At 39.9% G+C, this 21,252-nt stretch overlaps 1 protein-coding gene across 2 annotated transcripts; it reads right to left on the reverse strand.

The window, feature by feature from the left end:
* Positions 1-3,976: 3,976 nt before the first annotated feature.
* LOC307261166 (golgin subfamily A member 7-like) lies at positions 3,977-20,042 on the reverse strand. 2 transcript variants are annotated; one of them, XM_080041634.1, is made up of 6 exons: positions 19,985-20,042; positions 18,077-18,202; positions 14,889-15,041; positions 12,169-12,270; positions 9,975-10,027; positions 3,977-6,145 (listed from the first exon to the last, which is right to left on the reverse strand). In XM_080041634.1, the coding sequence occupies exons 1-5, from the start codon at positions 19,991-19,993 to the stop codon at positions 9,986-9,988; spliced, it is 432 nt and encodes a 143-aa protein (XP_079897760.1). In that variant the 5' UTR covers positions 19,994-20,042; the 3' UTR covers positions 3,977-6,145; positions 9,975-9,985. The 2 variants fall into 2 exon arrangements, with proteins under 2 accessions (XP_079897760.1, XP_079897759.1); XM_080041633.1 differs by having other exon boundaries at positions 3,977-6,148.
* Between the last annotated feature and the right edge of the window lie 1,210 nt (positions 20,043-21,252).

Below are 21,252 nucleotides of genomic sequence, written 5' to 3' on the forward strand. Positions count from 1 at the left end.
AGTTTGTAAGTTATCGACTTTTTTCACTTTAATTTGATAATCCTAACACCTAGTCAACTAGCCTACACATAGGGTGCCTACATATTGATTGTTAAATTATTCTTATGTTTATTTTACAATGAACATATGATCAACAGAGGGTTGACTGTTCATTCATTACATGAGAAATGTACATTGTGTTTGGGGGCCATTTGGTAGTCAACATATTAGAAGTTGACACTACTGAATGTATTGGTTAATAACAGTTGTTGATAGTCAACTTACTAGAAGTTGACATTTTACAGATAGTTAGTTGAGTATTGGTAAATAACATGTTGTTAAAATAATAATGTATGTTTCAGATCGTGTTTGTAAAATCTTAACAAAATAAAATGTTCTCATAGTCATGTGACATATTTTTGACGGTTCTGTTGAGTATCAACAAACTCACTGTTGAATATCAACTAAGCATCTAATAGTGCAACTTATAGTTAACTTACAGATAGGTGAATACAGGTTGCCTATCTGTTGAGATAGTTCTGTTGAATATCAACTCATTCACTGTTGACATGCCACTGCATATCTTCTGATGGCTTGTTGAGTGTCAACAGTGGACTATCAAAATAAAGTGTTACCCAGATGGAAAGTCTTATTGTACAAACTTACTGTGTCATTGAAAAAATGTCAAATGTAAACCTGTCTGAATCAGAAGCCTATATCCCCAGATTTAAAAAGTAACAAGCCACAATTTCACAGCAGCCCCAATTCAAGGGGAAGCCTACAATGGCACGGCACTGACCCCCTGTGGCCTATAATACACATTACATGTGTTTCCACTGAAAGAAGACTCTTTAACAGATGTGAGTCAACCAATACACTCTCAACTGCTATTTGTAACCTACTCATGCATTTCTCCAAAGCATTTACCTTTGTTCACTGTCTGCTGGAGCCTATATCCCAGCATGCATTGGGAGAGCCAGTCAACATGGCTTACAGAACAAAACCGCAGTCTTACATACCAAACAGTTTTCTTTTCCCCATCCACTTTCCTCTGACACACTTCAACTCAGACACCCACTGGCAGAGAAGGGGGAGGGATGTTTACAGTAAAGTCCAATTATGCTTTTATTCCGCTATAGAGTACACCCAATAAACCATAATAAAGCCCATGAATTACAGGTGTCATAAGTACAGTCATTTAGAACAGAGGCAGTGAGTTTCATGCGGTCTCAAAATTACGGCTGCTTTCCCCCTGTAAGGAGAACACTGGCTGGCTGTGCATGTTGGAATGGAGCCAGGTATTTCTCTGGATGTTACATCTGTTGTGGTGTAAACTGAGCTGAATCACACAGCAGGAGGACTGACCTGCTGTGAAGGGAACACGGCCTCAAATGCTGCCCCATGAAAACCCCGTCAGGATCAGACTGACATGCACCCTGTGTTCCAAATCACATACTTTTCCTTTTTACTACAGTACATACTAAAGTACAGAAGAGTTTCAGGGCCACAGGAGAGAAAAAAAAATCAGATGAGGAAGTTTTTTTTTTCATTATGCCGAGAAATGTCAAGAATAAAGACGAATACTCCAAAATGCTATTGGAGTTAGAGGGGCATTTATGTTTTTTTCAGCATACTACAATTAACGTGTATGTATTGGGACATCCTAAATTTTTTTCTGGCATACTAAATAGTAGGGAAGTATGGGGATTGGATCGCAGGACCTGTGTCTCTGCCCTAAGGGTTGCATTTGTACGGGCGCGAAAACATCCAAATTTTATCGGATTTTTGGCACGTGTGTTCAAAAGCATTTAGACACATACAGTAAAGTTCATGGGTGTAAACATGCATGCAGCATAAGATTATCAGAGGAAGTATTGTTCTGTAATTTTCTCTTATATTGTTGAGAACCCCTAATTAGACACACATCAGGCTACAATCAGAGATAGGACATGCCCATGTTCTGAGATTTTTCTTTCCGAAACAAATCCTCAATTTTTTATTTTCATTTTTTACATGGAAGTTGTGTTTTTATCAGGTAAGGCCTGCCATGTACATCTATTGATGTGATTCACAACAGACCCATGTCAACTGACCCAATTGTCAGCAGTCACTTTGCCCTGTGGGTTATGTTGGTACTGTTTGTATTTGACGGGAAGAAGGACTGGAATGAAAAAGAAGACAATCTCTGCGTTCCAAATCATATACTTTTTCTTTTTACTACACTAAAGTACAGAAGAGTTTTAGGGCCACAGGAGAGAAAAAAAATCAGATAAGGAAGATTTATTTTCATTATGTCGAGAAATGTCAAGAATAAAAACACATACTCCAAAATGCTATTGGTTGTTAGTGGGGCATTTATGTATTTTCAGCATATTACATGCATGTATTGGGACATCCTAAATCTTTTTCTGGCATACTAAATAGTAGGGAAGTATGGGGATTGGAACACAGGGACTCTGTTTTTCTGTGGAGGTAAAAAACTGAAAAGCACAATTTTTCACAGTGAATTTAGGGCAATAATTGTAAAATGCACAACACTACCTGTTAGTATAAATAATTACAGGATGCTTTTTAAAATCCCCACATTGCAAAAGGACTGTGTTGGCAAACCTTAAAAGGTGCTACGAGGAAGTTTAATGTTTTTCTTAAACAGTCTTTTTTTTTGTTGATAAATGACATTTAACAGCAAACAAGACCATCAGTGCAAAGAAAGCTATTTTTTATATAGTTTATCTTCATGCCTTTGTCATGGGAACGCTCACCCTGTAATAACAGCTAGTGTAGTAAAAACACTACCCACTTTTGTCCAAAGGGGGTGCAAGAATGAACAGAAACTGAAAGTTCCTCAGAGTACCTTTAAGAAGGGAATATGAATGGTATTATTGCTATGCTCTTATACTGCATCTTACACAGGTAATGGAACATTTTTTGTTTAACCTTTTGCAGAAGAGACGGTCTCATCTGAAACTTCAACACCTGGCTGTCAGTAGATCAGATTTATGCCCAAAACAGTGTGCTGCTCTGTTCCAGGTTCAGGTTGCAGAAGAAGGCTGTTTTATGGGTTGGTAAGTCAAATAAAAAACAGAGGTTATACAACTAAATATTAGTTCAGTGATTCATAGGAAAGCTAAATCTTCATGCATTTTTCAGTTGATACAGTAAATGTTTGAGTTGTAAAGAAAAATGCAGACACTGCTATTTTTTTGGACAGTCTAATATTCCTTTTTCTTCACTTTCTGTAAAGATGAAGAAACATTTGACGAATGTTTCTTCATATTTGGATTTGGAATAGAATGTGCAATGTCCCCAATGCATTTGCGTGTTTGGAAATAAAAGCTATGATAAGGATTTTGATCTTAATACATTTTTTAAACACACTGCTATTATTTTGAACACAACTGTAGCCTATGTGAACAGTTTAAACCTACTCAAAACAAGTTTCTTTGGACAGTGGTGGTACCTATCTCAGACAATCAGCCACCATGTGTTACATTTACTCAATGTTGAATTAGGAATCGAAAGTCAACACATTTCAGCAGTTTATTCATTTGCACATCTTATAATTCATTCTAACATGTTTGTTCCTCTCAGCCAATCACAAGCATTTTCTGTTCCAGAAATGTGCATGGCTTCTGGTAAATGATAACCGAACACAAACAATATAAGAAATAGTTTGAGGCTACAAATGAATCTTTTTGAAATTTCACATGACCATAAAAGCAAAGCATATCAAAAGCACTCAATCAGTTCTTTTTTATGAGGTATTTTCTTCTTCAAACACTTGCATGAGCTTTTTTCTTTTTTTTAATCTTTGTGTGATAAGATCTCTGGCTTGATGGCTTAGAGTTGAAATGTATTTCATAATTTGTTTAAAAACCACAATGAAAAATGTCTTGCTCACGCACCCTTCTGCAGGCAGCATGTCTGTGAATAGAGTTGAAAGACTTGCAGAATTCAATTTGGATTAAATGTCAACACTAACATAACAGTAGGAGTCAGCATGGTGTAAAATATGTACACTTTTTATTCGCATATAAGATATAGATTAACAATACGTTAAAATAAAACAGAATTTAAAAAAAAAATAAAACGTTCAAGAAACCGAACTGCAGATTAAATAAAATATGAGTTAAATCAAAAGTGAAAGATGGAACTCAATTTACAGAACTTGAGATCCATTTATAATATTTGAGTTATTACATAATTAAACATCAGCAGTCATACTACAGTAGCCTATATTCTACCTTGTTTAAGGTTTATATAATATTACATCATGTCGTGTTAGCAATAAGCTAACCACGCAAAGATATAATCAGACGTGTTGAGGTCGGGTCACACCAGAAAGCAGAAGGAACAGCAGAATAACTGCACATGGTCAAACAGTGTGTTATGGGCGTTAGCTAGAGGCTCTCTCTGTTTACTTCAACAGGCTTTTTTTTAACCATTTTACAGCATTAGAAAAGTGACTGAAGAGAGAACATGAAGCTCTCTGAGCTAACAAGCTTGCTAATGGTTAGTTAGCTTGGCTTGGCAGCCTTTCCTCTTTTGTGGAGCAGTTCATACTCCGACAGAGGAGTTTAAATAAAAAGTCATGGAGCAACACCGCTAATAAGCTATAGTTCTCCATGGTTTGCTATTGGTCAACCATGTCAATTCGACCCAGGCTGAACTTGACACAAACTGAGTTACTTGGCTTCATTTGCTAATGGCAGAAATAACAGTGGAATTATTTTACATCGCTGCAAATGTTGCAGTTGTATTAGTTCTGGTGTGACCAGCACTTTCGATTTTCACAAAGGCAACATTTAAAACCATTACAGGCACTGTCAACTAACGAGCACTTTTAATACTTCGGTCCAAGGCAATCCCACAATATATGAATATATGACATATTGCACATGAAAAAATCAATAGTAGTCACCAAACACTATGCATAGCACAGCTTACGCTTAAATAACATGACTGGAGAATATAAAAGAAGCGTTAACAATGTTACATGCTAAATACAAAGCAAGTATTACACTAGTTATTTTATTAAATATGTACATTGAGCTAAGACTGACCGTTTGACTGGAATGTTTGGATCCCTGACAATGTTCAGTGTTGTCAGAAAAACCATAAAGGTCAAATGCTGTGAAGGAAACGTGCAGGACAGACCACCAACTACTAGGCACCATTACAAGAATACATGAAGAAGAATTAAGCAAACAAAACTGTGAGGTGTGGCACATCACACTAATACCCAGAGTTCACCTTTTCTTGATTAATCCTCAATTCAGCCAAGCCAAATCACTTAAAGTGTGTGAGTGTGTGTGTGTGTGTGTGTGTGTGTGTGTGTGTGTGTGTGTGTGTGTGAGATCCTTCATAAAAAAATAAGTTACCCTGTGTGTCTTCATTATTCAAAAAGAGAGTGTCCACTTAAGAAAGCAACATACAAAAGTTCATCATTTCACAACATCTTCCAGACAAAAGGTTGATGTTAGTCCAAAATGAACCAAGGATCATTACTGATGGATTGAAGAATGTCAATACATTGTAAGAGACAGTGATTTTATATGACAAACCTTGTCTTATGGTCCAACCAAATAGAAGTGTATAACAGATGTAATCCCTCAGTTTAAGGTGGAGTCAGCAATTCTGAGGAACGCTTGTTGTCAAAATCACTTTGTCAAATCAGTAGTGAATATCTCCTCACAATACAACATACCTGGCTGTACTGTGTGTGTGTGTGTGTGTGTGTGTGTGTGTGTGTGTGTGTGTGTGTGTGTGTGTGTGTGTGTGTGTGTGTGTGTGTGTGTGCGCTGAAAACTAAATCTGGTGTTAATACACAGCCTGTATCAACTGCAGATTTGTTTCAGCACAAACATAGTATGGACAGGTCATGAAGAGATATTCACAGATTTTGACATAAAAGTGATTTCGACAAGAAGCATTCTCCAGAATCTCTGACTCCACCTTTAAATGAACAGGGAAAGGGACTGTGGCAAATCATTGATAATAGAATAGTTCAATAAGTGTTTAGGTGGGTACTCTGAATGAGACATGCACATGATACGTAGTGTGGATAGATTGTACAGACGCAGTGTTAATGGTGCATGTCTGGGGTTTTCCTCAAGGAGTTGGTCACTGGTGCTGGGTACCCTGTTGCTCCGCTCTGACAAAACGGCTGCTACAGAGAAACAAAGATTACAATAGTGTTATGAAACTGAGCAAGCATTAAATAAAGCCCTTTTCACAACACACATTCTGACTATGCACAAACAGGAAAATCACGTGTCACTAAATGTCTGTGTGTTGTTACGGTGTCACCAGTAAACCACAGAAGGAGTCAGCATCCACTGTAACCGTGCTCACCTTATTAGAATGAATAATGTTATTAAAGCCAATAGTGCATAACTTATGTTCAACTTTGTGTGAACTCTTTTAGCAATGGCTTGAATGGAACCCTCATTTATATATATATGAAAAAGTTACGCACGATAGATTTTGAAACTAACATAAGATATAGCACTTTTCTCTTTATTCCTTTCACCTTTCAGGGGCATATCTTACCGTGATGCTGAGCACAATCCAGACTGACAGTGATCGTTAACGAGGATTTTAGTGTAATTTACAGGTGTGTCTGTGGCGGACTGTACTGTAAGCAAAGCACTCAAGATGTGGCTTATACAACTATTTAAAAAGCTAGGCCATCTCTATCACACATACAATACAAAACACTTTTACTCTATTTTCTTTTTCATTATGTCGAGAAACGTCAAGAATAAAGACGAATATTCCAAAATGCTATTGGAGTTAGTGGGGCATTTGTATATTGTCAGCATACTACAATTGAAGTGCATGAATTGGGACATCCTAAATCTTTTTCTGGTATACTAAATAGTATGGAAGTATGGGTGATTGGAACACAGGGAGAATGTCTTCGGATGCCAGGAGGACACCCCGCCTGGCGCCATCTGCTGAACAGTCAATGCTCTAGCACTCGGGGAGCTGTTCAAGCCAAGTCTGCTTTTCCTACAGTGCAGTTATTCCACTACAGACCTATCCATCACACTGTGCAGCCCCTTTCACATTGCATTGAGCCAGCTATAGGCCTTCAGCCATAATGGGGAAGCAGAGGTTTTTTTTTTTCTATCACTGGTTTGAGGCCATACAAATCAAACAGCTCAAGCATTTCTACTTACCTGTGAAACATGAATTATGTGAATTATCATTTACCTGTGAACGTCCCCTCAACAAAAAAAATCAATACTAGTGGCTACACATAGGGGCTACATAAACCTGTTTAAAACACTATGGCTGAGATATACGCTTCTTTTTAGCAGCAACAGGCCTTGTTAGCAGCTAGCTCCTTTATATTCATCGCCGGCTAGTTGATTCCGGCTATTTAGTGCTGGGCTGCAGTGTGTACTGCATACTACTCAACAATACTGTAGGTATTCATTTCAGATTTTTACAAACTGCCTGCCTGAAGATGGCGAACTGGCAAAAAAAAGGGGAAGCTCTGTCTCCAGGCTAAATAACAAACTTAATATAACTTTAAATCAAACACTGAGGTTGGTCTGATGCACTGATGTATGTGTCTAAAGCCTGGTGGAGACACACGGGAGAAAAAGAGCCAGTCAGGATATAAAAGAGGCTTAAACAGTATAGGAGGGATGGATGGTTCTGCTGGCTGGCTGTGTTTTTACCCAGCACTCTTCTCTCAACAACTACTTATAAATGTCCTGGGGGTTTACATTCCACTACAGGACGTGTATATGTATCCAGGCGCACAGCAGGAATTTTCAAACCAGAACGATTAATCCCCTGTATGCGTCTGTAGCAAGGCAACGCTTTATCCGTCCGCAAGTGGACTCTGTGGGCCTGAACAACTGATGCCAAACTCTCCATTTCCCCACAGGTAAAATATTTATGGCCTATGTCTTCAACTCTGCCTGATGTTAGCATCTGCTACAAAGTTACTTCTCAGTACGATCTGGGCCCAAGCACATCCCTACCATGACACCCTGAAAAGGAGCTTCTTTGTAGAAGTCTTTACAGGAGAGAAACAGCAGGGAGAGATTGGAACAAGTTATGGGATGTGGCGTGGTGCTTCCTGAGGTGAAAAACCTTGAGGCGTCTGCCAGAGGGGAAAGATCTGCAGATGTACCAAAGCCATCTGCGCTTCACAATCGCACTGTGCTGTCTGTCTCACTGTGTTGTAACACTCAAAAGAAACACAGGCTGGGAACAGTCTTAATAAAACAGCTTTTAGAACATGGTAAATAAGAAGACCAATTCCATGAAATGACACGCCCTCATATTTAAAAAAAGATTTTGTGACGTGCTGTATGACTAATTATAGAAGCTATTATTTCCAGTGTTATACACATTAAGGACAAGTGGTTGGTTAACACCTCCGTCATAGGTTTCCTATATGTTATGTAAAATCCCAGGGGGAAATGTTGGTATTGAATGGCAACAACAAACCTTTTATTTTATGGTTAACACAGTTAAGGTATTCATTATATTGTTGTCAGATGCTATACAAGATTAATGCAGAATAAGAACAGACAATCCAGGCCAAGATGTCCCCCCTTTTTTTAAAGATAAGTTAAAGAAATCCCTGTAAAGCAAAATATATTGCCTGCTTTAAAAATCGTGGAAAAGAGGCCAACTAAAAAGGTGTCTGGCTGCAACGAATCGGTCACATTTACAGTTTGAAATATGTCGACAATAACAACATAAAAAAGGGTCAAACATCTGCTACAGATTTGAAATGCATCACTACAAGGGAGACCATTTCAAAATACTTAATAAAAGAAAGCTCACTGAAGGGCAAGTGACCCTCCTCCTTTCCTTTGATATGACATGAATGTGGGATCGGCGTGGCGGGCCAGCAAAGTAAACAAGGAAATGGGCTATTTGAACTAAAAATGTAATCGTTTGATTACATCAGTTTTAAAAGCATGTAAGTGCGGTGAGCGGGTTGGATAATGCTGAAAATACAACTCATCATTTTGTTTTTAATCCAGTTGCTTGTCTTGGCTGGTCCATGGGTTTCGGACAGCAACACATACCCTGCGTTCCAATACCCATACTTCCCTACTATTTAGTATGCCAGAAAAAGATTTAGGATGTCCCAATACATGCAAGTCGATTGTAGTATGCTGAAAATACATAAATGCCCCCACTAACTTCAAAAGCATTTCGGGGGACTCATCTTTATTCTCGACATAATGTAAAAAATCTTAATTATCAGATTTTTTTCTCTCTCTTTCACGTGGCCCTAATACTCTACTATACTTTAGTATGTAGTGTAGTAAAAAGAAAAAGTATGTGATTTGGAACGCAGGGATAATGTGCATCCTGCCTAGCCCCGAGCACTGCGCAACATGTAGCCCTAAAGCATGCATACCTAGCCTTGCTTCATATAGCAGCCGCCCTGACTGAAGGGAAGTTAACTAATATTACACACATGTGAATAGGCTTTAAACTTTACTGTGGGCTTCTTCTTTGAATGCAGTGGGGGGCGTTCTGCATAAGGGCAGTGGCACACACAGAGAGTGAGACCCTCTTTTATCACTGCTCTATGACTCATCCCTTTTTCCCCAAAATATGTCCGTTTCATAATTGGAAAAACCGATTTTTTTTGTAGGCCTTTAAAAAACAAATGGTGTTGTCCATAATTAAAGGCCTACTTCACCTGTGGGAATATGAAGGTGTATTGAACTCTGAGATCCTAGGTAGTATAATTGTGAAAAAGAAGTTGTGATGCCACAACTGGGCAAACTGTAGGGTTAGACAGTGAGACCATAAAACACTTTTCTCAGTCTAGGATGAACCGATTTCTAAAAATGTTGCACATTTATACTACATAGGATCTCAGAGTTCAATACACCTTCATATTCCCACCGGTGAAGTAGGCCTTTTAATATCGCAGCGTCACATCTGTGCTAGTCTCAGAAAGTGTTGGTCCTAGTTAAACGTGTTATATTTAAGATAAGACTCACCTTAGCAGCTTTTATCTGGTCAGGCTTCTGTCTTCAAAGATGGTGACCTCAATCTTAACAGGATTACAGTCAAGGAAAAGCATTTGAAGCAAGGTTGGGTTTCATTTTACAGTCAATTAACTCCAACTGAAATCTCAATTCTTCTCACTTTTTTTATGTAAGAAGAGAAGAGCTTTTTCTGCATTGGATATGTACATTTAGGCAACAATCTTTTTCATGGGGTTTCAATGCTAATGGGTTTAATTAAGAGACTCCCAAAAAAATTAGAAAAAACAACCCTCTGTCAGATGTCTCTCCCCTTATGACGTCACAAAGGGGTAAGCCACGCCCCTCTTTACCAAGCTAACTTAGCACTACCTCCATCTGCGATTAGCCACACCCCAAGATCCCCCCTGAATCAGTTGGATTCAGGGCCAATCAGAGTACAGTAGTAGGGGCCTAAAGTGACAGGCAGTTTCTATAGAAACCCAAGTTACAATTTTGAACCTGAAAATGATCATCCTTTGTGAACTTTAAAAATGTCCTGATGAAGTCAGGCCCTGTCATCATTAGTGAAACAGCAGTTTGGGTCACAATATACTATCTATGGTCACAAGCAAGTCATTTTGCAAAAACTTTGAACCCTTTAGTCTTGGGAGGGTAAGGTAAATACTCAATATGATAGCATCAAGCAGTCACATCATTAGATAGTTAATGATCATGTTTTACTTGGTTGGAATGCTAACACTTTAGCTCCAGGTGAGACATTCCTGTCAAACTCCTCAAGCGCTACTTATCCAAAGTCAGCACGGCAGCGACTCCGTGTTGGAGAGAGAATCCAGATCACCATCAAAACCCTGTTGAATCATAGAGGCATGAAGGGGGGAACAAAGCTCAGCTGGGAACAATTACACTCATATTTTGTTTTTCACTAATCTCGGTTGCAATTAATCGGGATGTTGAGTCACAGACAAGCACACACACACACACACTGGTAAAGCCAGGATGTTGGTGGGGTCCCCACTGACTTTATGCAGGTGCTATGGATTACATATTACCTTTTATCTGGTGTTTTTTACAGGGTATTCCTACATAGCGCTGGGTTTCCTGTAAACTGCTCAGGCTGCTGCTGCTTTCCGTTTTCATCCAGCAGTTAGATGGAAAGACGTGGTGACGTGTAAGATCACTGCAATCTATCTATCTATTTAAAGCGCTCCGAGTGAGAGAAGAGCGCTATATAAATAAAATGTATTATTATTATTATTATTATTATTATTAGGTCATTGTGAAAAAGCTCCTTGTTCTAATGAACGTTTCAGTGTGATTATTACGTTCATGTTTTTCAGGGAGGGATGTTTCACAAGTTATCCAAAACATTCAACAATATTGTGCTTATTTCCCATAGATGCTAATCATGGCATGACAGGATTGTTTCTCATTACAAACACATTGCGGTTTTTAATCTTGAAAATGAATCTTTTTCTGTAAGGTTGGCATTATTTTGTTCTATATTGTTTTCATAGTGTTCCTCTGAAGTACACGCTCAGTGAAATGCTTGAAATGAATCTATTTAGGGACTTATTGTTGGCAGGTTATTTACAGTAAACAGTTAAACGAGGCCCAGCAGTTAAAGCTCTGGAAACCTGGGGCCGTATTCACAAAACATTTTAAGGCTAAGAGTAGGTCCTAACTTGCTGATTTAGGAGTAACTCTTAAAAATAAGGGGCGTTTCACTCCTAATTTTAGGACTCCTAACTTTTTAATATAAGTGTAATTCACAAAGCATTTTAGCGCTAAAACTAGCTCCTTTTTTCTATTCTACATACTACATCCGAACATAAAAATGATGTAGTTAGGATGCAGTAGGCATACTATTGGGACATACTTTTACTCTCTTATTTCATCATAACATTGCCCCTTGATTTTGTCTCTTGCTTTTATATCCGTCACATCCCCGTTTGTTTTCATATGGAGGCTCCGTTGATGTGACGTCACTTCAGGTTCGCACTGGATTATGGGTCAGAATCGCCCAAATAGGGTGCTGTTTTCAACACAAAAAAAATCTTGGCCGGATGTAGTGTACATCCGGGTCTTTCTAACCATCCTAAATCCGTCCACAAGAATCGGGACGTACTAAAAAAAATGTTTTAACCATACTAAATAGTAGAAAGTATGCGATTCGGAACGCAGGGACAGTGTTCTTTTGGAAGGATACGACCCGCAGGCCTCTCTGGATGGGGTCGGTGAGCAGCAGGCCGCGCGGTGCATAGATCTTGTCATTCTGCTCCTGGATGTACTTTGCAATCTTCTTCAAAACCTAAAAAAAGCACAGCAGCAGTCACACTGTCAGATACAGTTCTCATGGACACTGGTGGAATTATTAAATGATTATGAATATAGTATTATTATATATACACACCATATTTACAGTATGCATGGTTTGAAATAAAGTCAATCTCTTACTTAGGTATATTTACAACAAGACAAAGTAACATTTTCAGTTTGACATATCAATAAAATATATCTTGCTCTACATAAATCCTCTTGTTGGCTTTAGCTGCATATTGTTCCGTCGGTACTCGCCTTCTATTGCAATCAATCCACCATTCCAGATTATAAATCCATGTCATTATCCTATAAGTGAGTCTCTCTTTTGCCACACAAAAACATCGAGACTTTAGCCCATTTATCTGCGTTAGGCACACTGGTAAAGTGTATAAAATACTGTACATGGGACAGTTTGCCTCACAAAAAAGGCTAGTGTGGCTCAGTGTCATCTTCATATGACGTTTTGTCCCACCAATAGCCAGAAACCCAACGATATTCAATGTATCACTAGATTCAAGGGGAAAAACAGCCTCAGATTGAACAAAATCAACGAGGGTTAATTTTCTGTCAAAGCAGTAGTTTACTGATCCACAATGTCCACTTATATGTTCTCTGGTTTGTCTGGAGTAAGGTAATGGTGCTACCTCGAATCAGACTTGCAAAACGTTTGCCTGGCAAAGTCACCAGAAGATCATGCTAGCCAACCCACTACATTCTTGAGCTGAAAAAGTTCAATAACAGACTCCATTTTTGCTTTGGTAATGAGCGGTCAATTTAAAATGCACGGCTTTTATGAATGCTCGTTAAACCCCAAAGCAATGTTTTCATCCCAGTTCACTCTCGTCCACTACAACACAAACACATAGAAAAGGAGTTGACCACTGAAATACTGAGAACCTTACATTCCCTTGTTTTTCATAAATATATGCTTATTCTGAATTTGATGGCAGCAACACATTTCAAAAAAGTTGGGAGAAAAAAAGTTTATATAGTTTTTTTCTTTAATGCTTTTATCATGGGTACGCTCACCCAGGAACAACAGCAGGCGTAGTAAAAACATGCTTTTGTCCAAAAGGGGTGCAAGGATTTAACACAAACTGAAAGATCCTCGGAGCACCTTTAAAGGGGTAGTTCATAATGTTGGACATACAACCTCATTTCCAAGTTAGCCTGTGTGTTATAAAAAGCGGCATCCCGTAAAGATGCAGTCTTCTCAAGCAATAATGAGGTGAGGCTCACCACTTTGTGAAGAACTGCAGAGGAAAACAGTCCAACAGTTTAAAAACAACATTCCTGCAAATTATTCAAGGATTTCACCATCTACAATCTATAACATAAGGGAAAGGGGACAAGGTCCAAAATGAAAATGTAATGCCCATGACCTCAGGTGGCATGGATATATTGTCTGTATGCAGCTACGTTTTGTAAAATACCCAATAAAAATGCCTAGACAACAAAGTCTTCTCCACTTAATCAACTCAATCTTGTTAGAAGTGATGTGCATTGTTGTGGCTCCATGCCACGCCGCAGCAATGAATGTGATCACTGCTGAGGTGTTATGGAAGCCCAGGTTGCTTTGATAACGGCCTTCAGCTCGTCTGTATTGTTGGGTCTGGTGTGTATCATCCTTCTCTTGACGATAGCACATAGATTCTCAATGGTCAGGTCAGGCCAGTTGGCTGGTCAATCAAGCACAGTAATACTACGGTCAGCCAACCAGTTACTAGTGGTTTTGGCACTGTGGGCAGGTGCCAAGTCTGGCTGGAATAGGAAATAGTAATCATAAAGTTTGTCACTAGACGGAAGCATGAAGTGCTCTAAAATCTCCTGGTAGACGGCTGGGTTGACTGTGATAAAAACACAGTGGACCAGCAGATGACATGGTGCCCCAAATCATCACCGACTGTTGACTTCAAGCAATGTGGATTCTGTTCCTCTCCACTCTTCCTCTAGACTCTGGGACCTTGATTTATAAATGAAATGCAACATTTCCACTGTGTTTTATCAAGTTCATCATCATGCCAATTTCCTTTTCCAGCAAGACTTGGCACCTGCCCACAGTGCCAAAACCACTAGTAACTGGTTGGCTGACCGAGGTATTACTGTGCTTGATTGGCCAGCCAACTGGCCTGACCTGAACCCCATAGAGAAACTATTTTCAAGATGAGACACACCAGAACCAACAAAACAGACGAGCTGAAGGCCACTATTAAAGTAACCTGGGCTTCATTACACCTCAGCAGTGCCACAGGCTGATAGCATCAGTGCCATGCCGCAATAGAAAAATAAAAATCTGACAAAGTATTGAGTGGATGAATGAACATACTTTCAGAAGGTCGACATTTCTGTATAATAAATCAAATCAAACAAAAAAGGCCTGACATATTTCACTTTGTTTAATGAATCTAGAGTATATAAAAGTTTCACTTTTTGAATTCAATTACTGAAAAACTAATATTACTTTTTTTTAGACGCACATTAATATAGTTTTTTCTAGCCAATATGGACAACAACAAAAACACACACATATGTTGTGTAGCACACACATGCAGTGTGTGTGTCTCACTGACTGTGTACATACTGTATGCAGGTGAAAATGCCTCTCACCTTCTCATAGTGCGTCTCCATACAGAGGAAGACGGTGTAGGCTGTGAGGCAGGCCAGACAGCCTTCGATGTACGACTGGCTTCCCAGCTTCTCTGCTTCTGCGTACAGGTTATTCAGCATCCGCACTGTCTCCTCAAACTGCTGTTTGTCAATCTGAAACACATGGGAAGTGTGAAAAAGACGAATCAGAGCGTTATAACCATTAAGGCAGGGGCACGGGGCCAGGTGTATATATTTGGACTGTTAGCGTGTGTGTGTGTGTGTGTGTGTGTGTGTGTGTGTGTGTGTGAGAGAGCTTTCTGCCTACTCTTGGGGAGCGTTTGAGTGGAAACTATGTCTTATTAGCACCAGATCCTTTTTTCTTTCTTGTTCTTTTCCATTTCTCTAGATAAATGGAGCGGCTGAATTTCTCTTGGACTGGTCGTACATCAAGGGGAATGCTTTGCCTGGGCCTCCTTCCAAACATTGGGGAAAAACGCCTCCCGAAAATGATTAGGATGCCTTGGCCATATGCTCCAAAGAATGTTTCTTTCCCCCCCTCAATACCTGAGAGTACAACATGGTTGTCAACAGGAGGACACACACACACACACACACACAATCCAGGATGGAATCTTGATGGGTTCTCCTTCCTTTACCAGTGGCACAAGCACACTTTTAGTAAGATAAAGACGTATCTCAGCTGTTGTCTGCAGACAGCTTTTTGGAAAATAGAAACAAACTCATGACCACAACTGGCCAAATATCAAACCAAGTTTTTCTCTCAAGAATTCCTCAAATGAATGCTTTGCTGTATACCGCAGACTGATGGAGGGGTGGAGAGCTGCTGGACACAGAGAGGCTGTTTTGACTAAAGGGTGTCGACATAACACAAGTTCAATGCTGGTCCGGAATGGATGTGCTGATGGATGGATGTGTGTGGATGTGTATGTGTGTATGTGTGTGTGTAAACCTTCCAATGTTCTGCCTCCCTTGCGCCCCAGGAATGCACCAACCAGCTTCCAACACTTCAGTGGTTCTTAAGACATGTTTGGTAGCCGCCATAGAGCAGTCTTTGTTCTACTTGTCATTTTTTCAATTTGGGGGCCAAATTGAGTGCAATTCAAAACCACATTTGTTTGAGCAGCCCGAGCATCTTCTCCAATAAGGGGCGGCCATATTGGCATTCTAAAAAAATGTTAGTTTGGGAGTGCAAGGTTTGGGACAGCCTTTTAATATATTCAAGTCAGGGAACACTCCGATCTCCTAATTGTAACTGTATACTCAGTATAATGTGAATCAGGGGAAAAACATATTAGACACAGGTCAGAGACACAACAGTCAGTTCTCGATTAATGAAAGCGTCTTGAATGGTTTGCCAATCTAGCATCACAGCCAAAATGCATTGAGTGTTTTCCCAGATCGTTGGCATGATTCACCAGAAGCATTAAAACAGCAATAGAGCTACCGAGTACAATAAATTCCCACCAGCCGAAGACAATACGGCATGCAAAACGTTCTGCAAAACGTTCTGCAAAACAAGGCCAAATTCAAAACAATAGGCTCAAAGAACATGAGGCTTTCTTTGGCCATATGTTCACAGCGAGCATTTTTCACAAAAGTTAGCGACATAATTTACCGTCCTAAAAATGGAACAGTTTGTTATTTTGTCGCATCATTCATTCGACTTGGATTACAGCAAAACATGTATCCATTCATGAAACAACAATTTATGATAGGGGGACTTTTCACGACCCAGAGGGGAAAGCATATTTCATGTGATGTGCTATGTGTGTGTGTGTGTGTGTGTGTGTGTGTGTGTGTGTGTGTGCGTGCGTGCGTGAGAGAGAGACAGAGAGAGAGAGAGAGAGAGAGAGAGACAGAGAGAGACAGAGAGAGACAGAGAGAGAGAGAGAGAGAACTGAATTTCAAAGAGCTGAACGACCTCTCCAAATTAAAAATACTCCTCGGAGAAGGAGACCGGGCACATCTTGCTGCCCGGTATATATTAACATGCCACAACCTGAGGGACAGTGAATGATTGAGGCACACGCACGCACGCAATTGAATTGAATTGAGAACTGAATCCTGCCAGCAAATCATGGGAGAGAGACCACACAATCAAGAGGGAAGTGCCAATACACCACCAGTGAGCGGTTAAAGGGTTATGAAGCTGCTCTTTTCATGTGGTGCATATGTGTTTTAGAAACTCAAGCTCTTCAGTCCTGTGAACTCTGAACTGTTGGCACACACTGTAGCTGTATCCCATTACAGAGACCGCATCCTTGGAAGGACGCGGTCTCGCGGTCTATGAAGGCCATAGCCTGTGAAGGCCGATTCCAAGGCCAACGAGCGTTGTTAAACGAGACACAGGTCTCCGTTTCGCTCTGTTTACGAGCATTTCCGGTTTGCGTAACAAGCCGTTACCTTGCGTGACGACTCGCCACTCCTGTGCTGCCTAGCAACCCTGATTGCTGCCAACGGAAACAGCCTTGTCAACGGAGGAAAAAAGAAAAAGAAGTTTCCTACCAGACGAAAAGAAAAAAAAGTACAAGAAAAAAAGAAAGGAAGATAAAAGTTAAGAAGATGGAGCAACACGTTGCTGTTTTGTTATTTTTAATTTTATTTTATGCCATCTCTGAAAAAAACGCAATGAATCTTGGGATATGTTGGGCCGCGAAGGATACATCTGATGCAGCCTTCAAAACCGTGAAATGAAGGCTGTATTTCTCGGCCGCATATGAGGAGCCTTGCAAGGAGCCTTGCAAATGGAAAAACCTTTGCGCGCCGCTATGACGCAATCGGTCTTCAAATGCAGCCTACGTAGACCGCAACCCCTGTATTGAGATTCACCCAGTGTCTTCTTTCATGTGGCCCCTAGAGTCTGCTGTGTCTAAGGGACCTGCTCTTCCTCCTTCCACATCATTATACTGATGTGTGCTGCTCTTTAACCCACTGCCACTGTGGTTCACATGAGGATAAAAAGTCCAACAGGGTTCCTGATGGAGACCATTGCTATGGTATTTATGACTTTTGGCTCAATGTTCACAATGATATCAGACTCCTATGGCCATCCACTGAATGTACGCCCTGGTGTCATTTAGAGCATTTTCAATAAGTAATGCAGAGATAAATATTTAAGAAAAAGACTGGTCTCTTAATTTTTTCCGGGGCTGTATCTTACTTTTATATACTATCTATGATCTTACCCTGGTCTCTAGCTCTGAGGGGAACTTGCTCTGGAAGTGGCACACGGTGCCGTTGCTGTAATCTCTCTGAATGAAGACTTTGGCAGCGACGGCTGCCTGCTGCCTCATGTCCTGCAGACTGTGAGTCTGTGGAGACAGGAGATCACAATACATCCATATATTAAATTACATTTTATTTAGCTGAAACTTTTATCCAAAGCGACTTCCATTAAGTGCATTCAACCATGAAGGTACAAACTCTAACTATTATTTTATTTTTTATATTCCATACATGATTGCATGGATCCATACTCCTGCAGTGTGTATTGCCATATCATGTATACAGACAAGCTGAGAAAAACGGTGGCACATTCTGGTGTTCCCACAGTATCACTTAAAAATGTGGCATACACAGACGTTCAATGAAAGAGTTTAGTAACATGTAAAAAGACTTCATTACACTTTTATTCCTTCATATTTTCTCTGATGTATTCATGTGTAAAAATAGTGAAATAATATTGAGTGATTATCATTAAATATTTAAAGGAATAGGATGCATGTGGAGTAATGTTTGTGTATAAGGTGCTTACGGAGACTCTAATGAATACAGGGAGAAGTTGGCAAACCATAATGGAAAAAGAACCAGGCCACCAGAGCGTTTGAATCAGCTAAACTCTGCAATGTATTGCTGTGACTAAAAAAATAAAGAATCACAACTGGAAGGTGCACATATTTAAGTACATCATCTCAATCAATGACTTTAAACCATGGTCCTGTGTGTACTTTAAACCATGGTCCTGTGTACCAGCAAAGGAAAAGCAGCTCATGTAGTGTGCGACAATCACCTTTCAACCGATTGAGTATTTAAAAGGTGAAGAGTCAGCGATTCTGGAGAACACTTTTTGTCAAAATCAGTAAATATGTCCTCACTGTCCTCTTCCCGTCTATACTGTGTTTGCTGAAAAAACTATCTTGTGTTAACTTAATATACACAGTTTGGGTTATGCAAACTGGTAAAGAAGGGGGCCCGGCCCCACTGTAGCTAGCAGCATGCCATTTTACAGAGCCTAGGCTGTGTATTAACACTGGATCTCTTTTTCAACCAACAAACTGTAGACAAGTTACAGACAGTGAGGGGAACTTCACTGGTTTCGACAAAAAAAGTGACTTTGACAAGAAGCATTCTCCAGAATCACTTCTTGAAAGAAAAACAAACGAGCACAGATATTCAACAGGTGTTTTTTTTAACGAAAGACATGTTGTCATGATGTGCCAGTAGGGAAAGCAGAGGTGTAAACAGCATAGGGAATGATGTGAATTACATTGAGCTGCCTCAGTCTCAGGTTCCTGGTGTTATTTGTCTTGCTGTCTCACTGGGCCACTTTAATGGAGCAGAGCCATCACTCATGTCAGGAGGACGATCTGTGCTTTCCCCATTGTAACAGGTCAGAATGACTGCTGTCGCTTATGACCTGTTGTGTGTATGTGTTTACTATCAGGATACCATGGCAGCACGCGACTGCTGTCACAACCTAACCTTACCAACTGCACACTGTCATAGGTCAAGCTTTAGTGTTGCCCTATGGTCCAGCTGTGTAGAGTAACATTAGCACATACTGTCTATTACTCATTAAACCCAGCTAGCTGGTATAGCTTCATAGCGAGTCTCCTCGTGACACTGCTGAATATATAAGTGATTTAATAAATACCGTAGCTTGTTAGCAATGGTGAAACTACCAGTATTAGTAGTAAACATGACCGGTAGAGTTAAAAACACACCGGTGAGCTACCTGGCTAACAATGTTCAACTTTCCTTCTGTGTTTCTATCACACATTCCCCAAATAAACACGTGAACAAATGTGACATACGAAATCAGTCGTTCAGACGCCGCTGATTAAAAATAAGGCTCAAAATCATCGTTGGCTTACCTCTGCCATGTTGAACAGGATTTATGTTTACTTTCCGCTAGCAGCCTTTAGTCTAGCATGTGCTACCGAATAACATTTCCGGCTAGGAACTATCGTGTAATAACATGTGTTCCGGTTGTTAGAGGGCGGTACAACAAGTAAAGTCCTTAAAACAATCGGGCAGTACAGCATTTTTTATATATTTATAGCGCAAGATGAAGTATAACCAGTAACTGAATATGTTAACTTGAGTACCAAGGCAATTCTAAGGAACTTTACTTCAGAATTCTAGTTGTACAGTAGGCTATGCGTTCTACTTCAACTCTTCACTATAGGAAATATTGCATTGTTGCAGATTCAGATTAAAACACTAAAATATAAAGCTATGTTTGGAGTCAATTCAACCCAAAAGTATATCAAACAGAATAATCTACAGCCTAAGATGTTGCCTGCATGTTAATGCACCAGTAGTATTTATTTAGTAGGTGGTACTGCTACTTTTAATGATTAAAGGACGTGGTTTTCTCCCCCATCAGTGTGTGTGTAACATAAATCACTGTGGTGTAGCAATGCAGAGCAGACGTATAAATCAGTCTGTATTTGCAACCGAATGATCACGCATGGGTTGCAATGTTCCAAAACAACAATTGAAACCAGACATGCCCACTGTGATGGATTACATCTCAAGCGATTGAAACAAGTCCAAAAGGCTTCACTTCAATGTTCACACCGAAGTGAATGAGCACGTACGGTGGCCTGGAAGTTAGCAAGGACAAAAATAGACCAATAAAAAAACAGAAAACCCCTACAACAGCAGCAGCAGCAGCAGTACTGACAAAAGTTAGAAATAGGCCATATGTACGTGTCGTAAAAACATGCACAAACAGTGGTATTGTCCTCCTTTAGACACAACAAGATAAGTGACTCAGATGCTTTCTGTTGGAAACTTAAGCACGAAGACAGCACAGAACACAGTTCGAGTTTCTGTTTCCCCAACAAGCATTAAGCCTTTTACCCCCAAGAGAGGCAGATGTTCCTGGCTTTGGACCATCGCAGACCCCGAAAGCCACAAGTTGTGCAAGCAGACATTTGCGAATTCAAGCACAAATCCAGCTTTAAAAAGCAGGGGCTTCGGTCCCGAGAAACAAATAGGCCTCTGTGTTTTCAAAAGGTGCAAAGCCTCACAACAAAATATCGCATTACTTGAACATTTTGAAAAAAAAACAATCCAGATTGTTGCTACAAATTCAAATTGACGGCCTGCAGAAGATGAGCTACACTCACTACAT

The sequence above is a fragment of the Ammodytes marinus genome (genome assembly GCF_949987685.1).
Source record: "Ammodytes marinus genome assembly, chromosome: 2".
In the NCBI taxonomy this organism is placed as follows: Eukaryota; Metazoa; Chordata; class Actinopteri; order Uranoscopiformes; family Ammodytidae; genus Ammodytes; species Ammodytes marinus.

Excerpts from the sequence above, each read along its gene's own strand:
- LOC307261166 (XM_080041634.1), bottom strand. Across the intron at positions 12,271-14,888 it reads TGGAGACGCACTATGAGAAG|GTTTTGAAGAAGATTGCAAA; the intron begins GTGAGAGGCATT and ends TGCTTTTTTTAG. Across the intron at positions 10,028-12,168 it reads TCCAGAGAGGCCTGCGGGTC|ATTGAGGTCACCATCTTTGA; the intron begins GTATCCTTCCAA and ends AATCCTGTTAAG.